The 12844-nt window shown below is 34.2% G+C and overlaps 1 protein-coding gene across 2 annotated transcripts in view; it reads left to right on the top strand.

Moving 5' to 3' along the window:
* LOC124362780 (uncharacterized protein CG7065-like) overlaps positions 1–12364 on the top strand; it is a 52735-nt gene extending 40371 nt beyond the window's left edge. For both annotated transcript variants that reach the window (XM_046817560.1, XM_046817559.1), the window contains 4 exons: positions 3268–3389; positions 4527–4812; positions 7425–7475; positions 9454–12364. In XM_046817560.1, the coding sequence (XP_046673516.1) occupies positions 3268–3389; positions 4527–4812; positions 7425–7475; positions 9454–12211 (3217 nt within the window). In that variant the 3' untranslated portion in view covers positions 12212–12364. The remainder of the gene's footprint in view (positions 1–3267; positions 3390–4526; positions 4813–7424; positions 7476–9453) is intronic.
* The last annotated feature ends 480 nt before the right edge of the window (positions 12365–12844 follow it).

The following is a 12844-nucleotide window of genomic DNA, read 5'->3' as shown; positions in this document are numbered from 1 at the left end:
AGCCCACGAAACCATTCAACTGAATGGACACACTAATTTACAGAAAATAACACCAGCAGAAAATTTCAATGTCCCAACTTTGATACTTCAACCAACAAACAGAGAGGAAATGACTAAACTCATTCAATCATTGAAGGTAAAAACTCTACCGGTTACGACAATGTCTCTACAAGACTCCTGAAAATCTGCAAAGAGGAGCTTGTCGATCCCTTAACAGAAATTATCAAATAGTTCATTTAGCCAAGGAATATTCCCATCTGCATTAAAAATAGCTAAAGTCTACCCCAAATACAAACAAGGACCCACCACACAACCTTCAAACTACCGTCCCTATATCATTGATACCAACCTTCTCTAAAGTAATTGAAAAGCTTGTTCTTAATAAGATTTTAGAACATTTATCAATGAATCAACTTTTGACTCCACATCAACACGGTTTCTTACCAGGTAGATCAACTACAACTGCTTTGATAAGTCTTGTAGAGTTTTTAGCTGATCAACTCGAAGGTGGGAAACACTTCCACAGCCATATTCCTTGACTACAGCTAAGCCTTCGACTGCCTTAGCCACGACCACCTGCTATCAAAACTAGCTACGCTTGGAATACAAGGACAATCCCTGGAATGGTTCCGAAGCTATCTCACAGGGACGAAGCCAGATGACAGAAAGTGAAATACACAGCCAAAGGAGTTACACGCCAAATATGCTCAGGACTACAAGCCATCACTCGAGGAGTGCCGCAAGGCTCTGTTCTTGGACCAGTCCTCTTTATCCTCTACACAAACGATTTTCCTCAGTACATGGAGGATTTCAGCAGTACACTGATGTATGCTTGATGATACTGTGCTTCTGCTCGGGAAAACAAATCAAGAAGAGCTAGAGATAGCTGCTTACACAGCTGTTAATATGGCAGTGCAATACTGCCATGGCAATGACCTTGTTGTAAACGAGACAAAAACAAAACAGCTATTCTTTGGAAGACACAAAGACACTGTAGGAGGACTGCCTGAACTGGAGGAAGTCAGCACTTCAAAGTATCTTGGAGTGACAATAGATGACTCTCTGACGTGGACACACCACATTGACAACCTCTGTAAAAGGCTTAGCGCAGGACTGTACGTGATCCGCAGGATGAAACATATCAGCGACCTAAGAACAGCTAAAAACTGCATACTATGCTCTCTACGAATCACATCTTCGATACGGTATTGCAGTCTGGGGAGGTACCACACTAGGCAACCTGCAACGGGTCCTAATACACCAAAAGAGAGCAATTCGGATCCTTGCAAGCCTACGCACAAGAGAATCATGCAGGCAAGCCTTTCAAGAACTGAAGATTCTCACTGTGGTCAACCTATACATCCTAGAAGCTGTGACCTACGTACACCTGAAATCACCCGATGAAGTGATGACTGGAGCACAGCAACATGACTACAACACTCGGCATGTTGCAAACTACCATCTTCCAGCTCACACCGCCTAGCGCCCACGGAGAAGAAGCCAACATATGTTGGAGCAAAGCTGTAGAACGCCCTCCCACTAGAACTGAAGAGGAGAGACCGGCTGCAGTTTGGACACAAACTAAAACTCTGGCTTCAAGACCATCCATTTTACACGATAAATGAATTTTTAAATTGTACTGTTCTCTAAGAATATGTTCAATAAAGAATTTACCACCTGGTTTATGAAAACGTTATAAAACTGTTCTTAACCCTATAAGTGGCAAGCGCCGTCACAGCCATCGCTTCACATTTAAGGCTGTTGCTCCGCAACCGTCCATTATTTTTAGGCCTAGTTTGAACTATCATAATCTCCATGAAATTTCCTATACATATCATATAGTATAGTGTGTATTCATGTTACTAATGTTTGCTGGCTTAAATGAATCCAACAGTTTTCGTTTGACCTGGTGGCAGACGAGAGAACAGCTGTCTACTCGTCTCGTCACTGTTTTGTTTGGCGAATTTGCGTACTGTTATTGTCAGTATATTATTGTTAATCGCGTTGTTTGTGTTACCGGTAAATGTTTCGGTTATTCCTTCGTCATGGAAAATGTTGGGGTACTTTGGGATTATACCGACCACACCAGTATGAGGAACACAAACATATAAATTTATAGAAAAAAAAAAAACATTATAGAACGAAAAAGCAACTCTTTAATTACAAACTTACAATGATTATCAATTGTTAATGGGTTTCCTGTGACGCCCAGAATGCAGCAATATCAAGAATGAGTGAGTCTAGTGGATTTCTGCCTTCAGCCGCAACTGCCGACCGCCACGCATATTTTAGATGTAGGCAACTAGTCATGATCTTGTAAAAAACGAATGGCCCCCTCTTCGCTCCTGGGTAAATCCCAAATTCTCATAGTGTCACCCATCACTAATCTATTACATACACAGTAAAACACGGAAGTACAACAAAGCGACGCACTCGACAGACACTTCGGCACGAAAGTACAAGAATGCGGCGCACCAGCTGAACGGGCGGCGAGATTCTGTAGTCACGTTATCTACTAGACCGCTCGACTTGGACCTCTGTCTGAGGATGGGGAGGGGTTTGCGATAAGACAATTCCTGTTTTATATTTACGAAATATACTGTGCTATGACAAACTAAGCCACTATTATAGGCCCTACACTACTGGGAGGAAAAGACAAGCCCCTTCTAGTGACTCGGAGTAAAAAACCAGTTTATACATAGATTTAGTTTTTCCCATCTAACTTTTTTGTTCTTGTAAATAGAAAAAAATGTATAGGAAGTAATTTGTTTAGAATAAAATTGTGTATATTCTGTGAATTTGACATTATTTTGTAGCTCCAGTAGTTTCAAAGTGACGGACAGTAGAACTTAAAAATTATTGTTTCGAAAAAATTTTTTTACACATCTACTATGATATTAATCTGAAAATAATGATAAGGAACCAAATATTATATTTTTTCTTATCCTACAGTTCATAAGGAAAACAAAAATATATAATGTTGCTAGGTTATCACTTAGACAATATTTTCTAAAAATAAGTTTAACGATCACGGCAATTTACACGAAAACGGCCTGCCACTGAGACCAAAAATGACCGCCACTTATAGAGTTAAACATTGATTTTGTGTGGAAACTGTTTACCATTATACAATAGTCTATTCCCTCACAATTTATTTGAGATGCCTTATATTATAAGAGCTATTGAAAATTATGGATTTGAACAATTCTGGACACCCTGTACAAGGATTAAATCTTGGTTTGTTTTAATTTTTCCTCTTAATTTTAGCAAGTTTAACAAAATCAACCGTATAAACATGGACAAGAAACAACTTCGATCAAGAGATGAAACTAATCGGAACAGCAGTCCGGATGTTCAAGTAATAGATATTCAGCTACCCAAATCTCCAGGTAAATTTCTACTCTCTCATTCTATTTCAAATCATTAGTTGTTTAAAAATAATATTTAGTTGCTTTATAATATTCACATGAGCATTACAAATAAACTGAGTGGTCAATAAAAGTTTTTCTCAGTAGGCTACGTTAGGGACGTGACTATCCAATTACTATGGAATCAAGCCCCGACTTCTGGAAAGTCAGAATACCATTAAACTCTTATTTTCAGAAAGGCCTATCAGAGTTTACCTTGTGCATGTGTGTTTTCTACACTACCAAGTATGATTGATTTTTTGGATCTGCTTACTTCCAAAAATCAATATTATAATAATTTTATCAAGAGAAAACACATAGTAGTTGAAATAGCGTGATTTGTATTGAGTTCATATAATTCCTTTGTTACAATAATTTTGTGTTTCAATGTAAACAAGCTTAGAAAATATATTATTCCTATTTTATATTGCAGTTTCATAACAATACTGCTGAATACTTTTTTAAAGTGAAATAGGTTAGTTTTCAGTCTTGATATTGCCAAGTTATAAGGTATGTAAGAATGTGGTTTAAATTCTTCTTATGCACTTTTATGTAAAGTCATATTAGAAATGTGTGAAGAAAACATTTCAGACAATGACATGTATTTAAGAAAGCATTTGTTCTAAATCTTTAATTGACGTTTGGCTATGGCTTTCCATGTATTCCTAACACAAAATCTTTGCTAGGTTCTCCCATCTAGGGCCAGATAGACTTGAGAGTTTTAAAAACTTAATTGCTCTAGCTCCTTTTCTCCATCTCTTATAAAAAGTGGATTGCCACCAGTAGTAGGATGTTTGTAATATGTTGTTATTTACACACATAGCCTATATTAGAAAAACATAAATTTTGTCTTTTATAGTTTATGTTTGCTGTGTTATTAATAAAAAATACTAATAAATAGAAAATTTAAAAAATTCAATCTACAAATAAAGCCAATATACAGTAAAAGATCCTGAATTAGTATGAAAGAAGTTTATATTTATAACCAAGTAAATATAGACTATATAGAACCAAGTAAATATAGACTATAGAACCAAGTAAATATTTAAGAAGAACATTCATCACATGACAAAGTTTTCACACACGTACATTAAAAATCGAACTTCTCACCAATTGCAGAAAAGAAGAGACGCTCGAGGAGTTTATCATCGATTTCAACAGTGTCCAGCTCATCATCACTGTCCAGGAACAGAAACCGATACCACAGACATCATTCAAAACTATCGAATAACTCAAGGTCACATCGAAACTGGTCCCGTTCAAGATCCCGGTCACCGGGATACTATCGCTACCGTCGCCGTGTGTCCCCCTCGTACCCGAAGAGATACTCACCGGGACGGCGCAGTCGAGACAGATCCCCTGTTAGGAGATATGACCGAAGAGGATACAGTCCTGATAAACACAGGTTGGTGTACATTGGTTTCTGTTTGACAATTTAAGCCTGTCTCTTGCACGTTAGTACATACCTAGTTGTAACATAAATGGAATGACGTCATTTGACGTCGTGCATTGAATTCTATAAACTGCTGACGTCTTTTGACGGCGCCGACTTTTACAGTAATAAAGCATTTCACAGAGCACTCCACAATTAGTGGCAATAGGCAATAACTCTTATTCTTTAAGGGGACATATTGAACCACAATTTGTTTTGTGGCAACAATCACAATCCGATCATATAGTGACAGTTTGTTTTGTCCACTATGTATATTTTAGAGGGCACGTGAGTTGAACACACACATATCTGCATCAGATGAACAAAAATATTTTTCTTACCATATAATACTCTGGTGTTAACAAGGATTATTTTCAAATTTTTATTGAAAAATATCTTATGATCACAGAGAGGTTTCTTGAAAGGATGTAAGTTTTCATTTATAAGTGAAACCTAGATACTTGATCTAGGTTGTTTATTACACTACATACAATGACATATATCTTTGCTGCAATTTATTGGATGAATCCTTAAGGATTTGCCAAAACTGATAAGATTGGGACCAAGAGAAAAATGTATTTAATGTGTTTGATACATTCAAAGATAACTTATTACAAGGAAACCATATAGATATTTTTATATATGTTATTGAGATTATTTAGAATGCCCATATATTTTATTTAGATAATCCTGCTTACTTGAATATAATTCACCAACTGTTCATGCACTATAGGAAAATGCCCTACCATCAGCAATTACTGTCACTACTGAAATTTTCAGAGGAAAAGCCATGAACAAAGATTTAAAACAAAATAGGCCCAAGAAATGACTCCTGAGGACTAACAAATTTGGAATTTGTAAACTGTTTTCAAATGCAGACTAGTCAGGTATCTCATAAACAATCTAAAGGGACACATCGAATATCAGCAGATTCTGTTTAGCAGCAAATGATGTGTAAAAATAGCCAGCATAGATTATGGGCTGAATCTTTTTACATATATGTAATGGTCATCAATACACTTCTAGACTGGTCAGTGTTTTTTATCCTAAGGTATTTTGCAAAATTAAACATATTTCTATTGCACTAAACATTGCATTAAACAAAATTGCTCTATTTCTTATATTTTTTTAATCTCTGGTCTAATAACTGTTTATCATTGGCCTATAAATAAGGTTTCTCAATTTCATCCTTCAACTATAGTTTCTACAAAAATGTACCTAAATGTAAAAAAGATTACAAGTTTTGGAGAATTCAATTAAAACATTTTAAATTTTACTAAATTTTATTTATTTCCGTTCAACGGCAACACCATTAATTACAGTGCAATAACAGGATAGATAATAGAACAAGTAGCAAAGTATAAATATACAACAAATTGTAACAGTATAAAAAATAAATAGAATGATGGGTATCAAATAACAAAGCCTCATTAAAAATTTATTGATTTTATTAAAAAAACATAAACAAAGGTACAAACTGATTTTAATGGTAACAGAAGTAAATATTGATGTATTGAATATAATACAGGTCAAGCACTGACTATACTTTAGAAAGAGAGGCCATATGGATTGAATTTCACTTCACTAATATTCCACAAACATGTTTCTTAAATGGGCAAGGGAGACACTGAAGAAGTCAATCTCAAAAAACATAAGGCTTCCCTCCCTCATCAACCTTGATGGACTGCTATTACAGTTGTCTGTAGCTTATAGGTAGACATCTCTGCCAAAAGACGTATTTGGATCTCGTACCTCAAGGGACTCCTAAGTCAATACTGTACAGCAATGTACTCTAGTCCATGAAGCCATTCTTAAGTTTAAAGAGCAGGCTGAAGTCTGAGACCCTATGTCTCAACTGCAACTCTTAGAGCCTCTCCGAAACTGTTATGCCAGGACTACTGTGCCATCCAACAGTTTTCTTTTTTTTTATAGTTTTCATGTTCTAGGCATCTTCCAAAAACAAAAATAACAGGATTCCACAAAGTAACACTCATATTTGCTAGTTTATAGTTTTTAGAAACTCAGTAATGTACACAATACAAATTAGTGTTATTCATTCAACTACAGTAAAAACATAAAATAAAGTCAAATCATTTGCACAACAAAAAAATTAAGTGGGAGAAAAAGAGTGACAATAATAGCAAATATTTTGGAAAGCAAAAATTTATTTAGCAAATAAATTATATGAAATATCTTTTGAGCCTTAAATCTAAAAGAAAAGTAATGAATGTTACACAAATTTAAAGAGGAAAAATCATTCTATCCAAATATGCAAAATACAAAATCTAGTTTTTTTGAAGGCGACTCCTTCCAGTTATCTTGTAACAAGAAATATCATTCAAACCATTGTTTTTTCAAGTTGGTGTAAAGCCAACTATGTACTGAGACTCTCTCCAAAGCAAAATAAAAATTTAGAAAGAAATCTGCCTGTTAACAAATAATTAATAAGCCTTATTTTTAATTTTTTTTCTAATAATTTAGACAAAATAGGATGTAAAGAAATTTGATGCTAATTTTATGCTGAAAGCTTTTTTCATCTTTTAACCATTCACATTGTTCATCTGTTTTCTCTTGTCTTATTTCAGAGTAAAAGAAACAGATAGATTTGGAAGATCTCGTGATGCCAAATACCGCAGGTAAGCCTAATGAGATATTGTTGTTGTCTTGTTCAAGATTTACACTTTCATTAATTAATAATAAATACTTAGATACGGTTATTTAACCAGTTTAACCATGTACAATTTTGTGAAGCTATTGTAGACACATGTAGAAATCAGGATCAAATATGGCTGGCAAAATGTCTTATTTGTCCATCCACAGTATATCTTAAAAACAAATTGAGCTGTAAATTTAAAATTTTCCAGGAAACTTGATTTCTATATAGGCAACATAATATTAAGTTTGGTGATAGTGCATGTCCCTCTATAGAACTTTCATTCCATTCTGAGCAAAGCCTGTTACATAACATGTAGGCAATGGAAATTTTGGTCCACCGTAGACCATAAAAATGAAATGTCTGCCTCACAGCTGATAGCAATATTTTTGGTTATTATTTTTTCATTAAAATTTTTTTCTGAATTAGATATTTTTCAAACATTCCGGAAAGTTTAAGAATGAGTGTTAGGCTCACAGAGATGTAAACAAGGAGCGAGTGTTGACTGCCTATCATGTATTATCTTTCACAACATCTGAGTAACTTTTGTCTTTGACTTGTAATATATTTTATATAACAAATGTCCTTCATTGGCTTTGCAACTGATTTTAAAAACTTAAAAATTCGGAATCTTTTAAATTACTCTAAATTTGAAAAGAAAATAATCAAACAATGATTAGGAACAGTATATTTAATTCAAGAGGAAACTTTTTAAATTTTGAACTGAACATGACAGTTAAATTTTACAAATAGAAAGTAATTATTTTATTAGAATAAGATGTCGAAAGGGGGACAGGACTTACGGTTGCTGATATTAAGCAGGGATCCATATTCTCTTAGATACAGCTTGGAGCCTCATTCAAACGTTAGGAACTGGTTAAGAAAGGAGGAAGGGAGAAAGGAGAGCTAGAGACACTATGTACATAAGAAAACAAGTTCAGGAACAATGGTCTGTTGTGTACTGTCAGACAGAACAAGTGAGCGAGCCCTAAATTACGCCTCATGCCCAGAAGATGTGGTCACTACATGTGTGGCTGTCCATCCAATTGAATGGGATCTAAACAGTTTTTAAACTAAAATTTCCAAATCAAATATTTTTTAAAAACTAGATTTCCCTTTGATAATTCGATTTTCAAAACAGGAGCCTAGTGCGCCCATTAAAGTTTAAATTAAATTAAAACGTGTACATGAAACTTGCTGTGTTTACATTTTTGTGGTGGTTTCAATTTAAAATATATAGAAATGAATCTCATGCATGCCAATTTCAAGTTTCTACATTGTAAAACAACGTTGTAAAAATATTTAAAAGTTTAAACATGGGTTGTTTTATAATATAGTATATATGTACTGTTTGAAAATAATAAGTTTTATTGTGTAAATAAAAATCCAGTTACGAATTAGTTTCTGTGATCATTGTAGTCTGCATATAATTTGGAACACTGATAATATTATATATATTGAAAAAGTAAGTTACTCGACTTGAATTGTTCTGTACATATGCCTTTGATACATATTTTGGTCCTCAAGAAAAATTTCAGTAAAAAGAAGGCAAACTTTTCATAATTGCTTTTTAAATATAGTAGTAAATTCATTAAATAATATAGGCTACAATTGTAAATTAGTTTATATACAACTAAAATAGCTTTTTTAAGGAGGTGAAGAGTGTTATTCAGCCTTTGCTCCTGAGTCATGCAGAATGGTCCCCTTACTTCATAGTGAGGATCTTATTATACAGAGTGGTGCGAGTTAGAACAGTACAAAGTTGACAGTTACAATGATAAAAAAATGCTCAAGTTACAAACATGATTTGAACCTGTGCTGTCTCTAACGCAGTCTCCAAGTCCTATGCCTTAAACCTTGCAGCTACCAGCTCTTCAAACTTCAAAAATAATTATATAAATAATTAATTATACAATTATCATTGAGACAAAACAAAATATAATGTTGTTTATTTTTTTTAGGGAGAAAACAGAAGACAGATCACCAGGAAGTACTGAAGAAAAAATTAGATGGGCAAAGTTTAGGGAAGACTTGACAAAAATTGAAACTGTAAAACTAGAGAAACTAAAATATCATGAAAAGAATCCTGAGAAACACCCTCAATATCCAGAGGAATGGAAAGCATTTTGGAATCGAAGGTATAATGAACTTCAAAGATCTGGAATAGATCCTTCAAAACATGATTTTAAGCCTGAATGGATATCTTTCTGGACAAAAAGAATGAAAGAGCTGTATGAAGAAGATTTGGGGAAAGCCAAAGATGAACTGAAAAAGAAGTTTGATCTACCAGAAGATCCTGTAGATCATATGGAGAGAAATATGCCCTGGAGGCATTCAAGAAAACGAAATACTAGCCCTGGTTTGGTAGATATATCACCTCCAACACCCGATAAAAAAGATGTGATAGCTGACATTAAGACTACTTGGAAGGCATTTACAGGATCTGATATTAAAGATACACCTAAACGGCCATTATCTCCTTGGGAAGATGAAGGTAAATCACGAGACTACTTTCCGCCATCAAAAAGAGATTCAAGGTCAAGACAATCAAGATCCCAATCTCCAACACAAATTTTAAATGATAAACTTTTGGAAGATATGCCTCAACGGAAAACTAGAACTTCCTCTCTCATATTTGTTCTTAGAAAATTGACTGTTTTAGAGCCACAGCTAGGTTCCCTTGCTCCTAAAGTATTTGAAATTTTGACACAGTCATTAGCATTGGAAAAAATAAAAGAGGATGCATCATTAGATTTACTGTTTGATATAGAGAATTGTGTATTTCTTGAAACCGTCAGAGAAAAACTAATTGCACTATTATGTGCTGGAGTTGTTCCAAGAAATGTTGTTAATACAGCTCGCTCAGCAATCAAACATATTGACATTTCATTATATTTGGCTTCTAAAAGAGAAAGAACCTTACCGATTGAAACATTGAGGAGTGGTGTAGCAGGGAATAATCAAAGTTTACTTGCTGCCCAATATATTCCCCAACCAAAACTAGAGCCAGTTGTTGTTCCAGGAGTAGGTCAAGTAGATAAAATTGCAATTGCTCAACAAATTGCTGCTGCATTAGTTGAACAAGGTAAGACTAATGTGACTGAATCAGAACTTGAACAGCTAATAAATGCTGTGGTTGGGATGGCTGAAGCTTCTGTAAATTCTACTCAGCCTATGACAACAGCACATTTTCTCCATCAGTTGCAGTCAACGCATAACACATCTACTGCCCAAGTAGTTCCTACATCTTCATCCATGTTCCATCCAAAGACAGATGTTTCAAGTCAGCCTCAGTCTATTGTTTCGAATTCTCAACCTGAAGCAGCATATGGAGCTCTCAAATTGTTACAATCAGCATACAATGATACAATGAAATCAGAACAAGAGTCTCCTAAGCCAGAAAATAGTGATAATGTTGTACCTACTCCATCAAAGATATCTGATCAAGAATTGGCTGCTACCCTTTCAGCATACAACAACATGAATAAAGATGACCAGCCCAACTTCATCCAGAATCTTCAAAGTTCTAATCCAGAAATGTACAACAGGCTTCGTCCCTTTATCCCTGCAAATGTAACAACTGTTTCTGATCACTCAAAAAGATCACCTATAACTATTTCACTATCAAAAGAAAAAAGTGAACAGAAAATAAAACCACTTGCATCAGGTAGGCTTTCTCCATTTTCTTCAAGATCTGGAGGTGCAAACCCTACTGTTGGAGAAGAGGTTATATTGGAGGATGATGATGATGAAAAAACAGACGTAAAATTTGTTTCTGAATCTAAAACAAAACCTCAATCTTCTAATCTTTTTCCAGATATTTCCAAATATAAGAGTGATAGAGATGAAGAAGAAGACGATGATGATGATGATGATTATTCTTTTGAAGATGTTTGTAAAGCAGCTCAAGAAAAGTTAAGGCAAAAGCAAGTTGAGGAAGATAAACAGATCCCTCAGTCTGTGGATAAAAAAGAAATTAACACTAACAAAACATTTGGTAGTAGTAGTAGTGTTACAAAGTCGGTTTTGTCAAACATTGATAAATCTAGTGAGTTACTATCAAAAAATCATTCATCATCAAACTCAAGTAACCAAATAAATAATATTAGAAATGAACAATCAACCCAACAATTGATTCAACAACCAATCAATCCAGAAAAGATCAGTGAAATTCAATCATTTAATTCTCAACCTACTCCCTTTCACAATGCTGGTACATCCTCAACAACCAACTTCCAAGAACAAATGAGAAACCAACAACAATCAGTAAAATCGAACATTGATCCAGCACATCAGTCATATGATGACGGTTCATATCAAAACTATCAAAATAGGAATTCTAATGAACAAGTATATCCTAAGCCAATCAATGAATCTTATGATAACAGTAGTAACTATTATGCTGAACTACCATATTCTTCATTTAACAAGGAAACTTACCCACAAAGGACTCCATATGAAACTCCTTCTAGAGATGTACAGAGAGATCCATATGAAGCACCATATAGGGATCAATATAACTATAACGCACCTTCAACAAACCTTGCTTATGGAAATCATATGAATACTTATGACGATCAGTACAGATATAATGATGGCTCATATGGAGGTGATAACTTCAATACAGCTCATCCATATGAACGTTATCCACAAACAAATTATCCTAACCCTCCTGCTCCATCTCAGAGATACCCTTATCAAAACTACCCCCCTTATTAAAGTAAATTTTACTTTCTATTTTTTATATATATATATTTAGTAGATGTTATAGTTATGTTTATATTCATTTAGCATGAATTATCCTGTTTAGTTTGTAATGTGCAGTAGCATTAATGTAATTATAGGATTGATAATAAAATGTAAAAACATAAATATTATGTATCTGTTTTCCTCTTTAAATTACTTTAAAGTAAGACAGTTGAAATCTCATGTCTTTGTCTGTACTGTTTTGTATCATTTGATTGAAAATTCTTTAGATTATTATTGAAGATAGTTTAGTTGTAGTAGATGGAGGATAATAACTTTCTTAAGTATAATATTTCTTATATTTCTTACCGAACAGCTAACCTAATTTTAACTATGTACAGAAAAATTCATCTCCATTGGTCTAATGTCATTAATTAACAGCTAGGGAGCGAGTGTCGTGAATATACATAATATAATATAAGAATTGAACCTAATTATTCTTAAAACCCATATAGAGGTTTGCCCTAAGGTGTCAGCTACACTAGTTTTGGTGGGAGTCAAAACAGAAAGATTGTGAAAGGGTTAAAAAACTACCAAAGTGAGTAAAATTTTCAAAAGTCATATTTTTTGTAACACACTTTAAACCTGCAAGAGTTTTAAAATTTA

The sequence above is a fragment of the Homalodisca vitripennis genome, chromosome 5 (assembly GCF_021130785.1).
Source record: "Homalodisca vitripennis isolate AUS2020 chromosome 5, UT_GWSS_2.1, whole genome shotgun sequence".
Classification (NCBI taxonomy): domain Eukaryota; kingdom Metazoa; phylum Arthropoda; class Insecta; order Hemiptera; family Cicadellidae; genus Homalodisca; species Homalodisca vitripennis.
Note: the sequence above shows the minus strand (reverse complement) of the source record. Positions and strands in the feature narration are given on the sequence as shown.